The 24,262-nt window shown below is 24.9% G+C and overlaps 1 protein-coding gene across 1 annotated transcript; it reads right to left on the bottom strand.

The window, feature by feature from the left end:
* Positions 1 to 21: 21 nt before the first annotated feature.
* Positions 22 to 22,703, bottom strand: LOC112692547. The gene is made up of 22 exons (XM_025567244.1): positions 22,505 to 22,703; positions 20,956 to 21,021; positions 20,579 to 20,791; positions 20,297 to 20,344; positions 18,653 to 18,876; positions 15,417 to 15,576; positions 12,802 to 12,882; positions 12,247 to 12,378; positions 11,944 to 12,084; positions 10,444 to 10,581; positions 9,952 to 10,094; positions 8,349 to 8,535; positions 6,687 to 6,763; positions 6,304 to 6,535; positions 6,084 to 6,244; positions 3,939 to 4,143; positions 3,740 to 3,873; positions 3,502 to 3,670; positions 3,168 to 3,421; positions 3,018 to 3,084; positions 2,760 to 2,950; positions 22 to 259 (listed from the first exon to the last, which is right to left on the bottom strand). Exons 1-22 carry the CDS (start codon positions 22,647 to 22,649, stop codon positions 155 to 157), a joined length of 3,273 nt encoding a protein of 1,090 aa, XP_025423029.1. The 5' UTR covers positions 22,650 to 22,703; the 3' UTR covers positions 22 to 154.
* Between the last annotated feature and the right edge of the window lie 1,559 nt (positions 22,704 to 24,262).

Here is a 24,262-nt window from a genome sequence, read left to right as displayed (position 1 = left end):
AAATAAAGTTGAAACTGGGAATTGCATAAAAATGAAAGAGTGAGAGCTTATAATAGATTAAACATTTGTAAAGTTGTGGAACAAATATTGGATGTCCGTTGATTTCAAATAGTTTTCTTCGTAGATGTGGTTGATATGTCAGATATAATCCATATCAAGTTGATTTTGTTGTAATTTCAATTGAAGCCGGAGAACTATGATATGGTGTTGCAGCAACTACATCAATTGAATACGTCGAACCAGGCTTTAGATCGTCTATCTGTAAGTTGAAAATACATTTTTATTAGACAAGTTTATAAAATATAAATATAATATTACTGATCTGTTATTGTAACTATGCGATTCACTGATAGATTCAATTCTGTTATCGTGATATCTACAAGTCTACACTCTACGGTTCAGCATCCTACATCTAATTGTATATTTTCAATAAGTGGGATCAGTGACAATTATTATGAACCGGTAAACTGATGCAAATGTAGAGATAATCAGGTTATAGAGTGTTAAATGGTCGTGCGTGTTGGTTTTTTTTTTGTAGTTATTACATTGAAAATGATTCAGAAAATAATTATTTTCGTATATAATAAGTTTCACACAAAATACATGTATAAATATTTATTTACTTTGTATTTTTATGTATCTTATATTATATAGTAAGTAATGATATAATTTTTTTTATTGTGCTCGGTTGTTGTATTATTAATATTTAGGGTTTGCGTCTACATAGAATTTCAACAAAAAAATAGTAATTTCTTATATAAACGTATTTTACGCAATATATTTCTATCAGGGCTTATTTTGCGTATTCGGAAAAGCTATATGCGCACTTGATAATAAACTTTGCGTAATTGATTTGTAATCGAATGTTATTTAGTGTTATTTTATACATTACATTATGATTTATGAGGAAAGTAAAAAGGACATTTATTAAAAAAAATATTTTGAACACGAATTTAAATTGTTTTATATCCTTTAAATAAGTTACATTTTAAATTACTTCACCTAAAAGCTACAAATATAATAATTTTTAACTATAATTTGACAGTATATTTTGAGATCATGGTTCTATTTTCTAAAATGCGTAGTTGATAAAAATCCTTAGAATAATCCCTGATTTCTATATCAGTTAGAACACATATACTTTGACTGTCAATAAACCAATTCTCAAATCGTGTATTGAATATGATTTTTACAAAATTTAAAAGAAATGAGGTTAAAAATTATAATTTAAGCTGTGATAAAAAAAAACAGCATAAATACAAAAAAATTAAATAAAAATACGTAATATAAAGTCTAATATAAAAAATAATAGTTGAAATATTTTTATTCTAAAAATTAAGAAAACAATTGCATAATACATTGTAAGTGGAATAAAAGTCCATAAAAGGACATTTATGTATTTTCATTTTTTTTTCAATTCTTATAGTGGGCTAAAAGTAAGAACAAAATAGTATAACAGAGTAAAACACAATAAAAAATATTCGTTCATATTTAGATCGTCTTGAGGTTTTATCGCATATTTTCGACTTTAAGTTCATATTCAATCAGTGGCGTATATAGGTTTTAATTTCGAGGGGGCCGATTATGTATTTGATTTTTGGGTGGAAAGGAAGGAGGAAGCACACTATTACGAAAAAAATTACTTTAACACTATAAGACTTCGCGACTGTCTTTACACCATCAGAGAAATAAGAAACTCAATTGTTATATTGATTTATTATTTTTTAAAAGTATTAAAACTATATTGTAATAAACAATTTTTTTATTAGAATCGCTCAAAATTCACTAAATATTTTCTTAAAAGAATTAACATATTTTATAAGTATAAAATTTTAAATTATGGCATAAGCAACATTCTCAGTGTCGCGATAAATTTTCGGAAACCCCCAGTATTAAGACATATCTATGTTAAAAATAACAATCTTTAACTATGGTGTTTTTCATTTCGGAGGGCCCCCCCCCCCCCATAAATACCCCTCTGTATTCAATAGTTTGTCGATAATCAAGTATTTCAGTAGATTTCTTTTTTTTGAACCAAAATTAAAAATATTTGATTCAATATTGTGAAAATTTGTATTAAATGGGGAAAAATAAATAATGCAAAAAATAGTTTATCTTTTCCAAATGTAAATGAATAGGATTTATATCGTATTTTATAGTGCTTCTTAAATATTGAATTTTTCGTCATTATGATGTAGTTAAGGAATGTAACGTTAAGTTGTTACCTAAGATTCATTATAAATACATACATTTGAAAATGTATGTATTTTTAAATTTTTATGAAATTACACACGTAAAAAAAAATTTTAAATAATTGCAAATTTGTCTGAAACATAACTAGGTATTCAATTAATTTATAATCTATAGTTATTTTTATTTTTTAAATTAATCAAACAAAATAAAAATATTAATTTTAAATGACAATACTTAGTATACAATTTTAATTATTATACAGTACAAGTTAAAATAGTCAGTCTTTCCTTTTAACAGTATTTCCACTTTTTTACATTGGTACACATTTATTAATGAAAATTAGTTCACTAAATAAATTTTAATTTTCTAAATCTTGATAATATTATATGCTATATATACTATATATTATATTATATTGATACATACATGTTCTTATTTAACGGGAAAAATAATATTATATACGTTTTATGGAAACTCGATAACTTAAGAATATTCATATTATTAAAACACGCTAATGACCTAACTTTGAATTTCATGATTATACCATATACATTTTTAATATTTACCAAATAGGTATAATTAGAGGTTTCTTCAACAACGTATTCTTTTATTTCTGGAATTTCACTTTCAGACGTGTCTTGGACGGTGATAAAAAATGATTTTAATAAGCCGTTAAATACCCACGGGATGTCCCACTGGAGTGTTACTGTGGTGCTTGTGATATTGATGCATTTTAAATTCAACGGTGGACTAGGCACTATAAAAATGTAAGATATAATCCAAATGGTATTTACATTATACTTGATCACAATCATTTGACTTACGTTTATCCCCTGGTTTATAGATGACTGTTGATGTTTCACTAACATTAAGGTTATCAGACGCGTTTACCTAACATATATTAATAATTGATTAATTCTTGACGAACATAAAATTAACCGTTTTACATGGTATTATGATTATTTTATATTTACTTTAACTTCATTAATATTCTTGAGATCCAAATCCTCAATTGTGTAGCAGTAAAACTCCGGCCAGTTGGAACATTTTTTTGGTTCAATATAATTTTCCTTAATAACATTTGTAGTATTGGTTCCATAAACAAAAATATTAAATTTCTCTATATTTTCAATATTTGAAACATTTGAGTATTTCCATCGAAGTCCAAGCATTTTATTTTTAACACTTTTTTTGTAAATCAATAAATCATCAATAATTGGTACTGGTTCTGCGATTAATTACAAATAAACGAATGTTTATAATTTTAAAACCATGAGATACTAATAAAAAAAATAATAATTCACATACTTATGATTTTAGTTGTAAAATTGTTTAAAAGAAAATATTCGGTGTTATAACCAATGTCATTAAGTGCGTACACTTTTATTTCGTAGTCAGTATCTGAATTAAGGTTGTATGTTGAATCGTAATAATATTCTTTTGTAATATATTCAAATGTTTGTTTGTTATTATTGCTCTAGAAGAACAATAGAATATTACTGTACAATACTTTAATAAACGAAAAAAAATAAAAGTTCTTATATACATATAATATGACAAAAAACCCTAAAAATTCTCCATTTAATTTTGCACAATTTTTCGGATCGATATTCCATTTTACTGTCACAGAGTTGTTTACAGTTTGTAATGGTTCAACGAGTAATGGCCTAAGTGAAGGCTCTACAATAATATAATTTTAAAATGTAAATCTTATTTAATTTATTCAAGACAGTTTGAAAATTTACTTGTAGCTGGTATTAATGCATAAACTGTATTTTTTCTTTGAATGATATCTTCGTTTTTGTCTTCGGAATGTAAAACCACTTGAATCATATATTGAGCGTTAGGAGTTACATCAGAAATTTCATAGCTTGTTTTACCACGAACCTCTTTCGATGTCCAATTGGCGTTTTTAATTTCATCCAAAGAACAACTAAATATTCGATTGATCTAAAATTTAATGAAAATGTAATTGGAAAATTTGATTGAGATTAGATTAAGAAATAATAATGCATAACGTCTATAAAACTAATCCTGTATAATTATTAAAATTATTTATATTAATAGTAAAAGAACAAATATTTATTGTATTATTTCCTTGAAATATATATAATATATTTAAATTATATTATAATGATGAAGGACCTTGATGCGAAGTCCTTAGAACGTTTTTAGAGAAATTATTAAAGAATTAATTATTATTACGTAACAAATTATAATCATTTTAGATACATAATGATTAATGTTCTTAAATGTAAATTACACTGATTCAAAGTAAGATTGTTTAATGTACAAGTATAATGAAAATTATTTTCTTACTATTATAGCGATTAGAACACTATATCTAATATATTTTACCGAAAAACTGATGAAATTTACCACTTTGATCCACTCGACCTCTTTCACTTACAATATTTTTTTCAAGTTTATAAAAACTAATACAGTACACTGTAGTGCCGAACTTTTTTTATATCACTGGGGTAAACCCTACTTATGGGTATCCACCTACTCACCAAAAAATCATAAATAGCAAGTATTGTATACCTGTGAACTACGAGTTCATACTACATATCTAGTAATTATATTATATTATGAAACATTTTACCGTACAATAATTACAATAATATATCTAGCACTCATTAAGTCTAACCACCCACTCACCATCTAAACAATTTCTGTGGTATTTGCCCCACTTGCCATACGTTTTCGGTGCCACTGACAGTACTGTCATTCAATGGTCCATTTATCTCACTTGACTGCGAAGTCTTACAAGACCTAGCAGTTTTGCCCTTTTTTTTCTATTAATATTATGTTTATTTCATAAAAAAAAAAATGAATTTATGTTATAGTTAATGTCAAGAAAATGTAGTTTAATCACGTTCTAGAATATTTTATTGAGTATTTTAAATTAAATGTATTTCTGATTGTAAATCTGCACCTGACAAGATGTTTAAGATTATATTAAATATGTTTCATGCATGTTTATGGAAATATTTTTTAAAATATTTATGATTAAAAACAAACTTAATTTTCTAAATCTTCTATATTATACCTTGTTAATGTAATATAAGCACAATAAAATTCGATTTCTATGTGATTCTAGAAATTACGATTATAAATAAAAAATATTCTAAATAAATTTATCGAACGCTGACCTTTTATATTCATTGTGTTCCAAGACCGTATCTAGAAATTTTTTTCGTGAGAGGTCCAAAACAAATATATTATAATTTTATTGAATTTAGATTTTAACTTTTGATATTTGTTTAAAAATTAGACAGAAAAATATTTAATCTTCTTTTATTAAAATTAATATCATATTTTCATATGATATTATGATATATAATTAAAAGCAGTCAATGATTAATTGGAGCTTAAGTCATTTATGTTGGTATTAAAAATGAATAATTATTTTGAACATTCAACATAAAACATTAAACATAAAAATATTGAAGAAATTTCGGGAGGGGGGGTTCAGACACTCCGGACCACCCTCCCAGATACGGCCTTGTTGTGTTCTATCAAATGCGATATTTGATTAATGTAGTCTAATTTTAATTCACTAAAATAAATAGTATAATAAAGGATGAATATATACGGAGCTACAACTTGTTTGCGCAAAAATACTCAACTCAATTGTGCTCATATATTTTGACTACCTGTGACGAAAATCCCTTGTATCGGAACTCGTTTGCTTATTATTGTCATCGATTTTCAAGTAAAAAATGTTGAATGTGCGCAAACGAGTTGCAGCGTATATACGGAGTAAGTGTCTTCCCAGTTTTTTCATAAAAGGTTAATTTTGGATATATTTTTTTTCTAATATTAATAATAGAACTATTTATAGTACTAAATACTCATGGTTGTTGTTGAATAAAAATATTCTTTACTTTATATTTTACTATGATTGGTGGTTCAATTATTGTAGAATTGACTTGATCATAATTAACGAATATCCAAGACACATGAATAGTATAATTTGTAATTAATTTGTTATTATTCTCAATGGTACTTGCTTGTATGCCTTCTATTCCAATGTCACGATTTTGGTCTACATTAAACAGTATAGTATTACGACATTAATATTAATTGTATAATAGAATCATTTACCTCTATATAGGGATGTAAAATTATAAGCGGAAGATGATGGTAGAGGGTTTGACAATACCCACGGAGTGATAATTAAGCTATATTCATAATTATCAATGAGGTCTTCTATATCATAGCTGGTATTATTTGTATTTTCTATAGTATAATTTTCATTGAAATTATCTTCAACATTTTTACTCTTCAATGTTAACGTGTATTTTGTAATTTTGCAATTTTCTGGCGTTAGTGGTATCTAAATATTATAAATTGTAAATAAATCAATTCTTATGTCATAATTGGTATTAATCGAATGAAAAGTTATTATAAATTAAATAAAACTGTTTAATATGTTTATAAGTAGGTAGATACATATACATATATTATTTAATTGTATCAATACTCACTTCATCCCATGTTATTTTTGTAGTATTTGATTCTTGAGTAACTTTTATAGTATAATCATTCGTTTTTGGTTCTGGAACTAATAATTAAATTTTAAATTATATAAAAAAAATATTCTAAGTGATGTATTTGATTAGTGGTCATTTTTAAGTTATAAGAAGAGTTATTTGTAGAAAATCTGTACTAGTTAGTTGGTTATTTACTTACTGTAGTTACTGGTTAGTACAAAACAAATCGTAACCTTAACCTTCCTCCCTAGATTCTAAGTTATTCTAATAAATTACATTATTACAATCAGATTACTATAAAAGTAAAAAAATAAAAACAAGCTTAACTAAATATATACTAACCAGAATATAATGTGTATTATGAAAATAATAATTTATGTAACAAACTATAAATTAATTTTAACTCTTAATAATATTAAAAATCAAGTCTATCATTAAAAGTAAAAAAGAAATCAAAATTCAATATTTTTGAATACTTAAACCTACACTTATATTGGCTTACTGTGTATCTAATATAAATTTAAAATACCTAAGTAAAGTTTGTTATAATCAATCAATCATGTTAAATTATTATTTATAGTTTACTAATATTAATAATTATAATTCAAATATAAGAATCCAGTGGCGGTTCGTGAGGTTCACATAAGGCGTTGAACAAATAATTTGTAAGATACCTATGTAGGCGAATAAAAAAATATTAATTTTGTTATAGGTAAAGTTACATAAAACGTAATTATCAACAATTAATTTTCTTAAGTTCTTTAAGTTCTTCGTCACGGTAAAATAAAAGTAAATTAGAAAAAATAACTTATTATGTATGAAATATAAAGACAAAATCTTGTTTCCACTATCGACGCGAACTTGGAATGAAAATAATAGTCCAGTGCTCTCATTGGTGCGGTGCAAATTACCCATATATTAATTGACCGACGTGTCTACGGTTACTCGGAGCACAACAAATGTGTATTCCGTTAATTATTTAATCCCTAATAAATGCTCCTCTCAATATGAAAAGCTGCAAGAACTTTTTTTTTTATTTAATATTTTTGTTAATTACAGACTATGTGCATAAAAACCAATTATAATTTACTACAGGAATCTAATAATTTTTTATACAATGTTTTTGGGTGGTTCACGTGCTCCATGTGCACTATAGTATGAGTTGCCATTGTTAAGAATCTATGCTAAGAAATAAAAATATTCGGTGAGATATCGAGTATAATAAAGGAGCGTTAGTTTGGAATCAATCAAAAAGACAATAATTAATAGCCATATCTTATTTAATAAATAGATGCAGTATTTTATAAAAATATTATAATCAAATTAATTTTTAATATTAATTAATAATATTTAAAAAAGGAATTTGAAAAATAAATGTTAAGTTGATTTTAAAAAATTCAACTATAACTATTTTTATATTTTTATTAACCTTTTACTTGTATGGCCATTTTAGCTTTTAGTACATTTTAAACAATAAGTATAACTATTAGTATTTATTAAAATTGCAAAATTATTTTTGCTTAATAATTAAATATATCAAATATTATAAAAACACTAAAAATATTCACGTTATAGGTAATAACCAAGTCTAACCATAAAAATGTTCAAAGTAACTTGTGTGTTAATAAAATAGTTTTGACAGTAAAAAATACTCACTTTTACATGTTGTCTTAGAGTTTACAAATGCTATATTTTGATCATTATAATTTCCATCGTTTCTAATTAATAGTATACCAATTGTGTAAGTTGTATCTGGCTTTAAATGTTTAATAGTTACTTCTTTTACTTCATTTAAATGTAATAGTCTTGATTTTGTATGAGTATATGTGGTATCTTCAGGAGTCTAGAATAAGATAAAAATAACTATTAAATAATCAAGTTAAAAATTAATGATTAAACAATTTGAAACTTGAAGTTAAAATGATTCTTCTATTCACTACTTCCTTAATAGTTATCTACTATCTCATTTTTATGGTTTGCATATTCAATGTCTATTGATCAATTTCATACAGAATAGAATATGTAAGAAATCAACGCATTCAAATATCTTATATTCAGAATTAATTAAAATTTACTTTAATTTATTTTTTTTTAATTTAAATTAAAATTTGTAATTTTTAATTGTTAAATTTTCGTAAAAATACTTTAAAATTAAAATTACTTTTTGCGCATGGGCGCCGGAGAAATGGGGGCAATGGGAGCATATGCCCCCACGGACATTTTTTTATAATTTACGCTCCCGTGACTAAAATACATAGGCCTTCTTCTACATTAATTTTTATGTTGAATATAGAAACAAAACTCAAATATATTTAAAAAACTGTTTGTTTTTAAGTATTAACATACACATACAGTAAACTAATAGTTTTGTTTAGAAATAACTTGCATGTACTATGTATGTAGTAGTTAATATTTTATGAAGTATATGATGAGGTATGTATTTAAGAATAAGATAACATGGAGACAATTACCACTTATTTAGAAAACAGAAACGATTTAATATTTAACCACAACACCCAAAATAAAATATCTTCTAGAATAGATAATCTTTTATTACGACTGTATAGTAGATTTGTAATCTAATTTATTTCAATTTGATTGCCAACAACTATTGTGATCGGACACAGTCGTTATAATATACATAATAATATACAGTCCGGCTCACGAAAAGTAAGCGTTCAAGGTCGATGGGTGGGATTCAAATATTGTTGGATCCAGGGATTAACCGTTTTGTAGTACGAACTAGGCGTGTTTAATATTATTGTTATGTATATGTTGTAGATATGTGTTATCAACAATTTAAAATACCGCGGCAAACGAGTTTGATGATCACAACAGCCACGGAGATCGCTGATGTCAGCGCTCACTTTTTGTGAGCCGGACTATAGGTATAATATTATACTTTCCTCTGTGTTTGTAGCTGTGCTCAGCCACCACGGTTCAAAAATTGTTCCGGCGCCACTGATTTTGCGTTAGTTATACTTATAAAAAAAATAAAATAGCACATATGTAAAATAGCTAAGATTTGAAAGATACCAAAAAATGTTAAAAAATGTGTGTTGTCTTTCAAAAATAGCACTACTATTATAAGTTAACAATATTATGTAATAATAAGCTATTACGTATTAAATATAATTTATCTTTTTACATAAATCACTTGAATGTATTGATTTTGTGTATGTGTGTGTGTGTATATATATGCAGAGTAAATTATTTAATATAATGTTATAAGTTAGTAAATTAAAGAAAAAAATACTACCTTATACAGTATTTGATAATAGTGTTTCAAGTTTGTAAGTCCTTTATCACTGTTAAAATTATTCAACTTAAAATTAATTTTAATTGTGATATCATTAACGTTAGCCGAAACTAATTCTGGTGCATTCAAGAGATACATATATTCTAAAACAGTTAAAAAATTAAAGTAAGATATGATAAACAAATGTTTTTATTACATGCATTAGTGATCTATATTAAACTATTTATTGCTTATTCGATTCACGGCCGAACACATTCAGCGGTAAATTGACCCAGAATACGAAAAGCAATTTGATTGTGCGCAAGTGCCCCCCATAAGTGTGTTTTTATATATAAATAAGCTATCTAGCGTTATATCTAGTGTAGAATTCAAGTAAGTGTTAAGAACAGTGAGCTAAACCGTTTCGAGCGCATATTCACTATTCGTTAGTATATGGATGTTAAAAGTACGTTTAAAATAATAAATTTAGGATTGTTATTATTATTAACTTACTTTCGATACAGTCTGGTGGTATATACGGTGATGGGCATCCTTTAGAACAGGCACCCGTGTACCGGTTACAAGTTTGATTAAAACATTTTGATGAACAATTTTGTGTACAATCATTTCCATACTTATGACTTGGACAGTCTACATCACAAACATTATAAAAATAACATTGCATAACATTACAAAGTTAAACATTATAGTGTATATATGTATCAAATAGTTGATACATAATTGTTAACATATTGCTGTGAAGTAAATTAAAAAGATAAAGTCTGAAATTTGATAGTGTGTTACTTGTACAGATAACGAAGAAAATAATGAAAAACTATGGGTATTGTTTTCAAACTGCCTACCCGGTTTAACAGTGGCTTTAGCCATGATTAAAAAAAAAACAATTTTTTTGTATTTGTAATTACCAAGGCTCGAGAGTCAAAGCATTTGCTTATTTTTATGAATTGACTTAAAATGTAGCAAAGTGCTATAGAAATGTATGTAAATTTATAACACGCACAATTATGAAATTTGAAAGTGCCTTTTTTTGCTTTTTTCAGTAATTTTTAAAAAAAAAGCTTATTTCCAGTTTTTCTGATTATTTTTGCTTATTTAACCAGTTTATTTATGTTTTTATTGTTTTCTCCTGCAAAGTCGTTTTTGATAAAATTTAAATTTAAAAATAATTCTTATCTTATCTACGTTGTCATGTAGTTCATCGCCGTCCAAGGCATCGTTGTATAGTTAACAAAGATATTCCAACATTGAAAATAGAACTGAATGTCAAACGTCAGAATGATTAAGAACAGAGAGAACAGTTTACATTTTATTTTTCAGAAAAAAATCCCTTAGAAAATCCATAAAATCCTTAAAGTCTTGAAAGTGTAGATTTATTTTTATTTTGTTTGATTTTTTAGTTAGAATTTTATAGTTTTTTTTTTTTTTTAATAAATATTTTTGCTTAATTTTAATTTTTTTAAATGCTTATTTTAGTGCTTATAATGATGTTTTTAAGCGCTTATTTTAATAATTTTAAGAGCTATAAGTCCCGAGCCCTGGTAATTACTATAGAAAAGCTTCATAGCCTTATAGGTATGGTTCGGTTTTGATCAATTTGAGTTCAAAACCATATCAAATTAATTATTATCAATATGTTTCAATCATAATAAATTTTTGTAAATTTAATTTAGATTCTTTTTTTGTTTTATGCACAGTTTATATCTACATTTATAAATAAATATATAGTTAATGTTAATATTATATAAAATGTTGAATCTGAGAGTCGTTAGTGAGCAGTTTACGGCTAATAAACAATGTACACCATCTGAAGCTCTACTCACGTTCATGTTATGATTATTTTTCTGGATTTCAAGGAAAAAAAACTGAATATAAATTTTGTCTTGCATTTGAATAAAACCCATAAAATCAAGTATTTTTATTTTACCCTGATAATGTAACCAATGTGAATTTCAAATTTTAGCCGTAATATTTGTATAGAGAAAACAAATTTACTTTGATTGCACAGTGGCCCCGTTAGACCAGCAGGACAAGTACAGCCAAAACTACTAGTGCACAAATACATTCCTTTACATCCACTTTTATAAAAAGAACAATGACTAGTACAATCAGCTCCATAAGTATTTGACCCACATCCTGAAATATAAAGCTATATGCATATAATATAATAAAATTGAAACAATGATTAATGTCAAAAAATCATTAATTACAAGATTTTATTATCTTAAGGATTATTAGTTGAATTTTTATATTGTTAAATTATGTAATATTAAGAAATATACTACAGTAAAATCATACCAATCTCACAGAGTTTTCCTTTAAACCCAGGTGGACATATACACATTTTTTGTGTTATTATTTTGTAACCTCCATTCAAACAATTACTTATTGATATATTATTATAGTTTTGTGTCTTTCTTATGTCATTTGCTATAAATAGAACACATTAATAATATTTTTTTGGTGTATAACATTGGCAAATAACATTTTTAAACATTGTTTAACTATAACATTTTAAGTGAGATCATTTTTGTATGGCCATTAAGAATTTTCAAGATAGCTTATATATCAAGTTTACATTTTATTAAAAGGATAATATACGTTAGATTTTCAAAGGTATATTTTTTTATGAGTTGTCAAAGTGAACACGTTTTTAATAAACTAAGTCTAACCATTTCATATTATTCGACTAAAAAAATTTTTCAAGTAGTATTGAAAGTATTGTAAGTAATTAGTATTGTTATAGAAAAAAATGTAGACCAATTTTTTCAACCAAAATAATCTCTAAAACGGAAATTATTGAAACAAAGCAATATTTACTATTTCCGTAAAAACGTATTCGTTTATACTTACTACTTCCAATTACATGAAATGGTAAAAGATGGTTCTTAAAGTTATCTCGAAATGTAGGTAACGTTATCTTTAAATCTTTTGCTAAAAAAAAAAAAAAAAAAAAATGCGATATTACTATATTTGTATTTTAAATTTTAAATTAGCATATTGATAACTTATTATAAATAGCTATTTTTTTTATTAAATTAATTAAATTTCTTCTTCTTTTTTTTACCTTTCTTCCAATTATTTGGGATCGTCTACCCGGTATATATACCCGGCTATCCAGTAATTAATTCATCAGCAGGGTTGGGATTTTCCAGCACTTAAAATTGCATAAATATATGCTATAATATTACCTTAAAAATCGCTAAATAAGGTCTAAAAATATTCAATAAAAAGAAAAAAAAAAAGAAATTTATTATTTAATAATTTTATACGAGCACACGAGACGAATGTGAACTGTATAAAGCGAATTCTACACTCGTTCGTTGATAATCGGTTTATAGATTATAGATATAATAGATTTAATAGAAATCGAAAAAAAAAATCAACAAAATCAGCAGATAACAGAAATTAGAATTAAATAACTAAAACGAAATTATTGTATTATACCTACCTATATATTATCGCTGTAATTGTACAGAGTTGCATCAGCGTAATCGGTCTATTTACTTAATCTATACATTTATAATTTAATTTAAAATTAAAATTAAAATTTTGAATCTTGAAAATTCGATTAACAAAAATCAAAAAACACGTTTATCAAAATACAATTTCATAAAATATGCCCGATTTTGATTAAAACAGGTAAAAGGCACAAAAGTCTCAAAAAATCCAAAAAGAAGCACTAAAAACTAAAAAACGTAAAATATGCAAAAAAAAGCAAAATAACATTTTTTATTTGAGTTCTCTGTATCATGGAACACATTTTAGCTTACTCTGCTGTTTTTTAAGCATCTCATAAGAAATATGCAAATGCTATAAAATTCCAACCCTGTTCATCAGCAATGAAAAATGGTTGAAAAATGTTAATCTAAGTTGCTATTTCTAACTTTTCCAGGTGTAAGTATTGTATACCATTTATCTGAGTAATTTTATAAAATTTCATGATAATAACTATATCCCAAAGTACATAAAACAATTTAAATCGTATAAAATTATCTAATTATTTAAAAAAAGAGTAAGATAAAACTATCAACATTTGAAATAAAAGTAATTTAAATTGAGTATACTATCAGATTAAAAATACCTCATCCGTATGCAGAAATAAAACATAAATCTATAAATGAATTACCTACATCTTTAAATCATTAAATTTATATTTAATTTGATGACCAGGGCTCATAACTTATAGCTCTAAAATAAGTAATTATAAGCGGTATAATATGTTCTTAAAAATATTCATATAAGCGCTTAAACATGCACTAAAAATACAAAAATATACAAAACAATGTAAAAAACACAATTTTCATTTATTATTAAAAAAACAATTTTCACTTATTTAAAAAAAACATATCATGCATAAAAAAAAATTTAAACTCCTATTATTAAAATTCCGATCGCGTCGTTATATGATGCAAATAAATATATAATTTAAACCAAAAAAAGAAAAATTAGTCAATTAACATGAATTAATTACAAATATAAAAATTAATACTACTATAATTACTTTTATCATTAAGAAAAAATGTTATAAATGCTAAGAAACTGAAAAAGACTTAAAAAAGCAAAATAGCAAATAATAAATTTCTAAATATGCAAAAATAAGTCTGCAAATTAGCACTTATACTTTGAAATATGCAAAAATATGCAACATAAAATTTCGTATTTAGCTTTTTAGTTATCTAAAACAAATGTATTGCTCATTTAGGTATTTCTAGGATCTCTCAAACAAAAAATATGTAAATGCTATAAGTTATGAACCTTGTTGATGATCAATAGCCATTATTTATTACTGAAAAATTGATCATGTGAATTTTTCATATTAAATTACTTAAAATATAAATGTTATATTATATTTATTTATACTTTAGCTAATTGCCGAAGTAACAATAAAAACTTTATCGGATTATAAAGGAATATATTTTTAATGCATAGTACCAATATGCATTATCTATTATTTATTTTACATACTCAACATAAGCGTGCGCAGTTTCAAGTAAATTGCACTAACTATTAATGCCAGTCCATTCTGTTTTTTTTAACAATCTACAGATTATTATTTTTTTTTTTTTTAGTAATTTTATTTCTGTAAGTTCCATTAAACTGAAGTAATAGGAGATTTATAATGATGCAAATTGAAAAAACAATAGTCACACATTTTTATAAAAACATTTGTAATATAGACCAATGAAGTAAATGAGCTCGGGTAGCTAAATTGTTAGATTTAACACGAGATTGGAGGCATTTGTGGTACGACTGTGTTGCCATATATGCTATATAATAATTTTTTTGAACTTGTGTAATTTAATAAAGGGTTTTCAAATTGTTATATTTTTGTTTATTTTGGTTTTGCTCTGTTTTCTTTTCATACCTACCATATTATAATACCAGAGATAAAATTAAATATAATGAAAAGACCACAACATATGACACAACGTACTTAAACAATTTAATTAAAAATTTATTATTACCAATTTCTGAGATATATTGCCTTGTAATTTGATATATTCCAAAATATATTTTAAATTCTGGGATATCTATTATTTTATTACCACGCTTGAAAAACATTATAGTATAAGTTTTTTCGAGTTCAAAATGTAAATTTTTAATAATCAATGTTGTCTTGTTTACCTGAAAAATAAATAGAAATTACATAATTCCATTATGACCAAAATCCGGAGTTTGTTATATTTAATTATATATGATATATATTATATTATGTTTTTTGGTACTTTTCTCCTATAGTAGTAAGTGTTAAAAGATGATAGTATAATTCTTTAAATCCGGCGTTTCCAACCTTCTTTTATAGAGAGCCAAATCTAAGATGGTACGCGTTAGAAACACGGGCCAACATTTTTTTGGAGGAAAAGAGAGTGGTAATTAAATTAAAGAATACATAGATTAGATAAGATTTATTTAGATTGTAATAAAATTTATATGTATATTTTATATTTATAATTCAGAATTTGTTTTATTTATAAGCGTATAAGTTATTAAATGAGAAGTTTGGAATTGCTCGTATTTTAAAATATATTGATAGTTGAAAAAATCTGTCCACATAAATTAGTGTAGATAAATATTAAATTAATTTTACGTGTACACTTTTTCAGACTTGGAATTATATTGACAAAATATCAGTGAACTTGTTGGGCCGGAATTATTTTTAGGCCCGTATTTGGGTAGGTATGGGTTACTTATAAAATAAAAAAATATCATAAAATGTTGAATCAAAAATTATAGGTTATTTGTCAACAAAAATAATGTAAAGAAAATAATGTATAAGCTAAGATGCATTAAAAAATATATCAAATTAAATTTGAAAATTATTTCATAAGTGCCGACTCATACTAAACAAATTCTCAAATTAAAAATCTAAAGCTCTAGAAACATGAAATGTATAAAAAGTATTTTAAGTTATATTACATACACACACACAGACACATACACATACAATGTATATGTCATACATGTACTATAAAATTATAAATATTATAAACGTATAAATATTTTAAATTCATTTTTAAAATTAAATAATAAAGATTTTCGATTGCAATGAAAAATTGTACTTGTAATTATTTATATTATAATAATATTGCATTTTAAACAAAAAGCTGTATTTTAAAAGTGCTTATTTATCATTTTAACTATAAACAAAAATAATTCTACTTGAATTTATTACATTATTTATTAGTTAGTATACACTCATACACACACACACGCACACACTTTCGCGTAGGAAGACTTGCTAGTGCCGCTGGCAAACTTAGAAAAAACGTTTTTTAACCAATTAAAATTTGTTATGATAATTTTTTTAACCTTTAATTTTACTATTTTTTTTAAATATACAATTTATATTTATAAGTTATTATTACAGTAATGAGTGCCCGCGAGAAATTTATCAGGGAAGGGGGCATAATTAAATCAAACACCATAAAGTATATTAAAAAATGTACTCTCAGCAAACAATAAAATATGTCAGAACTTTAGAACACTTTAGTCGTTATTAAATAAAAACTGAAGTCTTCGCAGTTGTTCAAATGCAAACCTTGTTATAAACTGTTCAATAAATTTTTTCCAGGGGAAGGCAAATACCCCGTCTTTACCCCCATATAGGCGCCCATGATAACAGTTTTAATTTAAACTTTGAAAATTTGCTTTTCTTGCTTTATGACTGATAAATATATCGATAATTTCTTCATATGAAATTTTTTATATAAATGTCTTTGTGTTATTTTCATAATTGTATCATTCAATTCACACGTAGTGTGTACAAATAAAAAACATCTACGTATTTAAAAAAGTATAATGGAAACATTTCGATTTGATTATAGGATAAAAATACGATTTTTGTACAATTGTGCGTTCCTTTGGGATACGCGTCCCTGGTGTAGACACAGTACGCACACCCTTGCTTCGCCACTGCACACACACACACACACACACACACATACTTTTTTTAACATTGTTCACGCATTTTAATTTAAAACCAGTCATACATTACATATATAATTATACTCCAGGCTATACATTAACTAATTTATTTATTTGTTTTTGTGTATAAGCTATTTATTTATATATTAATTTATGTGTTGTTAACTATTTGCTCATTTTTGTTTTATTTTATTATTTTATTATAAATTATAATTGTGCTATTGGCGTAGTACATTAACATGAATTTAAACATTGATTCCTAAAATATAAACTAATTTATTATTAAAGTAGAAGCCGCTTATTAGGAACACTGATAATTGATACAATCGCGTTATTGAAACAAACAGTCTAAGATCGGATCACCCATCTATTAAAACATTGTTAATCTATCGGATTATTGAAATAACACATTGGTTATTTGAAACAATAAGGTCCAAAGTCGTCGAAAAATTCCTGTTATTTGGCCATAATCAATATATTGCAATTACAATATACTTTATCTTATGTTGTTACGATCGATACCAGTCGAACTCTCGGAAAAAGTGTACGAAGATTAGATCGATGTGGACTCATACCTCGATGTTGCAGCGGTTTCAACAGAAGAAGAGAAATGTAAAGCGATTATGAATCCTTAAACAATTTAACATATGTTGTCACTGATGATGATGAAGATTAAACTGAGGCACCCCAATGAAGTAAATAATTAGTAGAAGCTCTAAGGGACCTCAGGAAAGCAGTCCTGCACCGTGCGGATGAAAAAAACTTTGGGCAACATTATTCTTACGAAACCATTATCATCAAGTTACATGACACAAAACAACATATAACGATAAATGCATATTTTATTTAGCATATATATACATATATATATATATATATATATTTTTTTTAGATAAATAGATAAATAGATAATTTTTTTCATAATAAATAAAACCAATTGCTTATTAGAAATAATTAATCTATTAATTAGCACATTTTACCTTGGTTCAAAAGAGTTCCTAATAAGCTTCTATTATATATTATTGATATTGCAGTTGGGAATAGTTTTACATTTTATAAACTATATACATTATTATTTTTCGAAAACTACATACGATATTTTAGAGTCGCAAAAAGATACTCTTGCGATCCAGTGATATTTTCTGGAGTCACAAGTGCGACCCTGTATGACCCCAATTTACGCCACTGGATTCAGGATACAATAAATTAAAAATACTTTTTATCATTATCTATAATTATTTGATGCAAATAATTGTCTTTTAAAATGTATACTTACACTACGTTTTAGTTCTGAAAAATATAATTGTTCATGATTTTCATCATATATATATATTATTATGTTAAAAAGGGCATTCTTGTTAAATACATATTCGATTGCCAAAGAATTAAAAGTCTTTTGAGGTTCCCATGTTATGTTTAAAAAGTTTTCGAGTTCTCTTTCTTCAATCGATTCCGTGTTTATATATTCCATTACATTCAAACATTCAACATAACCGTTTCCTGAAATGTCAAAAATTAAAAGCTAAAATAATTATATAAATTGGATTGTTTTGCTAATGTTCAGCATTTAAGGCACTTTCGAGATATAAGTCTATAATGTATCTGTTAAAGTAAAACTTGAAATTCGTCAAAACTAGTTTTAACTAGTCAATACTAGTTTTCACAAATCAATTTCGTCTAAACTGTTATTGTCTAATTAACCAGGACTTTAATATTATTACTATTTTTTAAATAGGTACAATTTATAATAAAAGTAAATTTGAAATAAGTATAATTTTTATTATTTATTTTAACAATGCTAACTATGTATTATAGCATTTAGATTTACATAAAAATTTATTTTTACATAAGGAGCGATTTATACATGAATTTTGAAGCAAGATGTTTAGTCATTACATAATTTTTTATTAATACCATTATTAGGCACTCGTATGTATGTTGTATGATAATTTATATTTGACGCCGGCCGATCGAAGTTATTTTAAATTTATTTCCGTAAATTATACCACGAAAAACGCCATAAATAAACTCTAAATACCATAATAGTTAGCCTTGTCAAAATAAAAATAATACTTATTTCTGATTGACTTTTGTTACAAAATTATACTTTAAAATTAGTATCAACATTGAAGTCCTGGTTAATTCTAGTTTTAACGAGATTTATTTGTGAAAACTAATATTGACTAGTTAAAACTGGTTTCGACGAATTTCGAGTTTTAACTGTAACATATCTAAACCTGCAGTATCTCATAAATATAATTTAAACGAATCGCTTAAATTTTACCATACTAGGAGTATTATTAGATACTCGTAATATAATCTCTTTTATTCTTAAGTTTTTATTTTAAGTTAGGATCTCAAAATTAAATATTAAATGATTAAATGGATAAAAATACACAGAGGACTTAAAAGTCCCGTTGGTCAACAAAGGGTTAATTTATAAGATTAATTAATATCGATATTTTTCAACGGACCAAATTTATTTTACTGGTTTTACGAAGCGAATGGATTCGATAAGACAATTACAAATATCTACGAGTAATAAATAAGATTGAACATGTAACTTGTATTTAATCAATCAGTATGTTTCTTTACTAAGGGCATTAGGTATTCCTTGAAATATTATGTATTCAATTTGGCAGATAAACGATTTCCCAGAAAACTCAATTAGATGGATTTGATAGTTTTTGCCCGTTCAGCAAAAAACATTACTCTTTCATTAGATTGAACCCAAATTACTTTCAATGAAACATGATTATCGAAGGTATATTAAGTCAATCATTTTCAACAACCAGTTTAATAGTAACTAGTTGCAACTAGTTAGGTGATTGTAAAAAAAAACCTTGGTTACATTGCAAATCTATATAGCCTCATAAGTATATTTGTTCTTAAATTATCATAAGTTCATTAGTTTAATCACCTGACAATGAACTGTGATAACTATTCGTTTCTGGATCACACAAGTCACCTGAAACAAATTAAGCCATATATTTATATATACAACAAATCATAAAGAATAAAAAAACTACCAATTTTTAACTTAAACTATTACATAACATTGCAAATTTATATTGTATAAAAATTGTGGTTGATAAGTTCGCATTATTAATTTGATGAATGATGCAATTATGTTGAAACGGCTTATGCGGTATTAATCAATAATTAATATCATATAGAAAATGGCTAAGGCGAATTAAAATACCTGTATTTGTAGTAAAAGTTTTGTTCCAATCATCAGGCACATATACATATTCAATAAATGTATTATCTTGGAATATTGTATCGTTGGGTATTTCTGTGTCATTGAGCAGATTATCTATTCTAATGGGTAATCCAATTGCGTTTGTTCTTGTATGAACTTCAATTGAATACTTGTTATGAAAGATTGAACAAAAATTTTCATTTTTAAATCCAACTATGATGAATGTTTAAAACATATATAATTCATTATTAATATGAAGTCAATCAAATTTTATATTACACTTAAAAAAAAAAAAAAAAATCCGATCTTATTTAACAATTTTGCCAAATTGATGGGTTTTTTTAGAGCTTATGTATGTAATAAAAATGATAACAAACCTTCATTGGAAATGTTGTTTGACAAATCCGTTACTTTATAAATCGTAGTAACGTCATAGTTGTCAACTGTAATAAAAAAATTTCAAATCAAATTAAGCTTGATCAGTGTTTATATTAAAATGCTGTAATTTAATCTGTAAATATTGGTCATATTATTATAATTATATAATTATTAAATCCATTAAATCATTTAAAAATATAAAAATTATTCATGACTAGAAAAACGTGGGTGCTAAACGTTAGGGTAAGGGGAGGGGGTTACGGGATCATTATATCCTAGGTCCCGGTCTACAAAAATTTAATGGGAGCCTCTTTAAAATATTTTCATTTATAAAATATTAATAAATGTAAATAATTAATAATTAATAATTTAATCAATTACTAAAATTAATTTAAAATTATATTTAAGCATTATTATGAATTTTCAGTTTTTCTAATTTTTAAATAGTTATAAACTGTAATTTATTATGGTTATTGCTGAATGGTGAAGAATGACATAATTTTATCCAAATTCACGTAGAAATTCGTTATCACAAATATCAACGCGACAACATAGTTCTTATTTTCTATGGTTGTTTAAAAATTATTTAGGAATAAATTACATTTTTATTAAATGTAGTAATTGATAATACATTGTTGAGAAGTTATTATAAATTGAATTAATTGTACCGATGCATTTATATTACCTTAACTGATTGAGATTTGTAAAACTATATTTACCAACATTTTGCAAACTTGAAATCTATTTATTATACTCATATACAAGCTTAAGCATAAACGAGTTAAAAAATAAAGTTAAGTTAATTTTAACTATTTAACTTAACTTTTTTATTTTAATTTTCATCGATTAAATTTTTAATTTTTTTTAATTGATGTAAACTTCATAAATAACAAGTTATTTTTAATAAAATTAATTTAGAAGTAATTAAAAAAAAATACAAATAATAAAATTATCAATGATGATATATACCACATTACATAACCATTTACTAGAATAGGAAATAAGAAATATAGTTAAATTTAACCAGAATTATTCAAGTAAGATATTTTAATTAAATATATATAGCAATAGGTAAATATTATGTTATAATATATAGGTGTATCCTATGTAAATAGTATACCATAATATATTTCGGAATACGGGAATATAATGTATGAAATTTGAGATTCTTGGAGGATAAATACAAAACTTCCTATAGTTCTACGTGCAATAGTGGATGGTTAATAATAATAATAATAGTAATGTCTTAAATGTTCATAGTACATAATAATGTCTATATACTTTATAAATATAACTCTACTGTAAAATATCTTAGCTTACAATCAATCAGGCGCTCCATATCAAATTTTGGAAATCTTTTTGTTAAAAAAATTTAGTATACAAATATATTTGTAAGGATCTTCAATCCTCGCACAAAAGTTATCGAACTCAAAAACAAATAACAGTATCATACAATATATATTAGAAATTAATTACTATTTATGGTTAAATGAAAGCGTTTAATTTTAACTTTCAAGTGATGAATTATATATATTATTAGAAACTTACTTTCCATATACGACAAGACTGACACCGTTACATTTGGGTTTTTTTCAACTATTTCATATTTGCTTAGTACATTTATTACGTTAAATGCCAAAACGATTATAGTAAATATAATTTTATAACTATTAAATAAATATGACAAACACATTTTTTTATTGTTTGGATAACATTATAGCATTAAGTATCTGAGTTTGAATGCTAAATTTATTCAAGTAAAAACTTTATTAGTGGATGGTTACAATGTATTATAGTTAATCAGTGTTTTTAATTGAGGTTCAATGTTCATAAATATGCACGTCTGTAATTAGTACAGTAATATATATGTTTATAATACATATAGAACAATAATTATCTGTTATACGATCTTAAATCTTTCAACTTGCAACGTGATTGATCCATACATTTTCATTAAGTAATGAAATAATTATTTCTCAACTATTAGCACTATTTAATCTGATTTATTGTTTAATAATTTTCGATACACAAATAAATATTTCAATTGAATTTAATATAAATATTTATACAGATATTTGTTTTTTTTTTTTTTATTTCAATTACATTATACATATTAAAATAATAATTTTACCATGGTCTTCATTATTTAAAAATGGTAGTGGTTACTTGAAAAGAATTATTAATGAAATTTCTCAAAGATAAACAAACCTCATAATCAAAACAAAATTGATTTTTCCAAAAAGCTATTGGCTAATATAAATTAAAAAATAAAAATTAGTTCTAACATATTAAATTCTAATAATAATATTAAAAGAGGCTACACTCTTAAGTCGACTGAAATTCAACAATTGGGAGAAATACATGGATGAGTGAATAATAACGATTTATTCTTCTTTTAAACTTAAAATCAATGTATCATTATTTTAGAAAAAAACGGTACTGAATGAAAGAGATCGGGTAAATCAATTTATATATCTTAAGAAAGTTGATATAATAAAAGAACCACATTTCTTAAAAAAGTAAGTTTAACATGTAATATTCCAACTTTTGCAAAACAAAATGTAATCTATAATTTGAGAAAATCAATAATTAAAGTGCTATATCATCATTATCATCATGATCATGAGCTTATCAGCCCATTAAATGCTATCGCTGCCATCACAAAACCTCTATCATATGTGTTGTCAAAATTTGATTCTTCCTTTATGTTTTTGATGTCTTGAGTTATAACATCCCTCCATCGGGTTTCTTACTTCCATCTTCTTACTCAACATTTTTTGTTAAGAAAATATATATATATATTAGGGTGTTCCTTAATTTTCAAATTTAAATATTTTTTTGGCTCACTCCCTAAAAACCTGTATATGCATATAAAAATGAATTACGAAAAATGTTGAGGCAATCAAACAAGGTTAACCCGTGCCGAATTGAACTTAAAGTTTGAATTAATTCAATTTTTGAATATTTATGAGAATTTTTATATTTTTTTTAAATATTTCGCAAACCAATGAGTAAATTGAAATTATTTATATTATATGTTTTAAATAAAAAAAAATTGTCTATAAATTATGTATTAACAAGTTTTTCATATCTTCTACTGTTCATGAGATATATTGACTTAAATGTATAGAAATACCATATTCTCAAAATTTTTCTGTTAAAACTAAAAATATTATAAATAATGATAATTATTTATTAGATATGTTATATAATCTAATATAAGAGTTTACATATTATTGTGGCTGACAATTTTGTAAATAACTTTATCGTATCGTATGTTTATCGTTTAATAGATAAGTTTATCTT

The sequence above is a fragment of the Sipha flava genome, unplaced genomic scaffold (assembly GCF_003268045.1).
Source record: "Sipha flava isolate LNK unplaced genomic scaffold, YSA_version1 74_pilon_pilon, whole genome shotgun sequence".
In the NCBI taxonomy this organism is placed as follows: Eukaryota; Metazoa; Arthropoda; class Insecta; order Hemiptera; family Aphididae; genus Sipha; species Sipha flava.
Note: the sequence above shows the minus strand (reverse complement) of the source record. Positions and strands in the feature narration are given on the sequence as shown.

What these genes read in the sequence shown, in the direction of transcription:
- LOC112692547 (XM_025567244.1), bottom strand. Translation starts at nt 22,649, where the DNA reads ATGTGTTTGTCATATTTATTTAATAGTTATAAAATTATATTTACTATA. An exon ending in TTATCACAGTTCATTGTCAG is followed by an intron (nt 18,877 to 20,296) that starts GTGATTAAACTA and finishes TTGACATTTCAG; the next exon opens with GAAACGGTTATGTTGAATGT. An exon ending in TTTCAGAACTAAAACGTAGT is followed by an intron (nt 15,577 to 18,652) that starts GTAAGTATACAT and finishes TTTATTTTTCAG; the next exon opens with GTAAACAAGACAACATTGAT.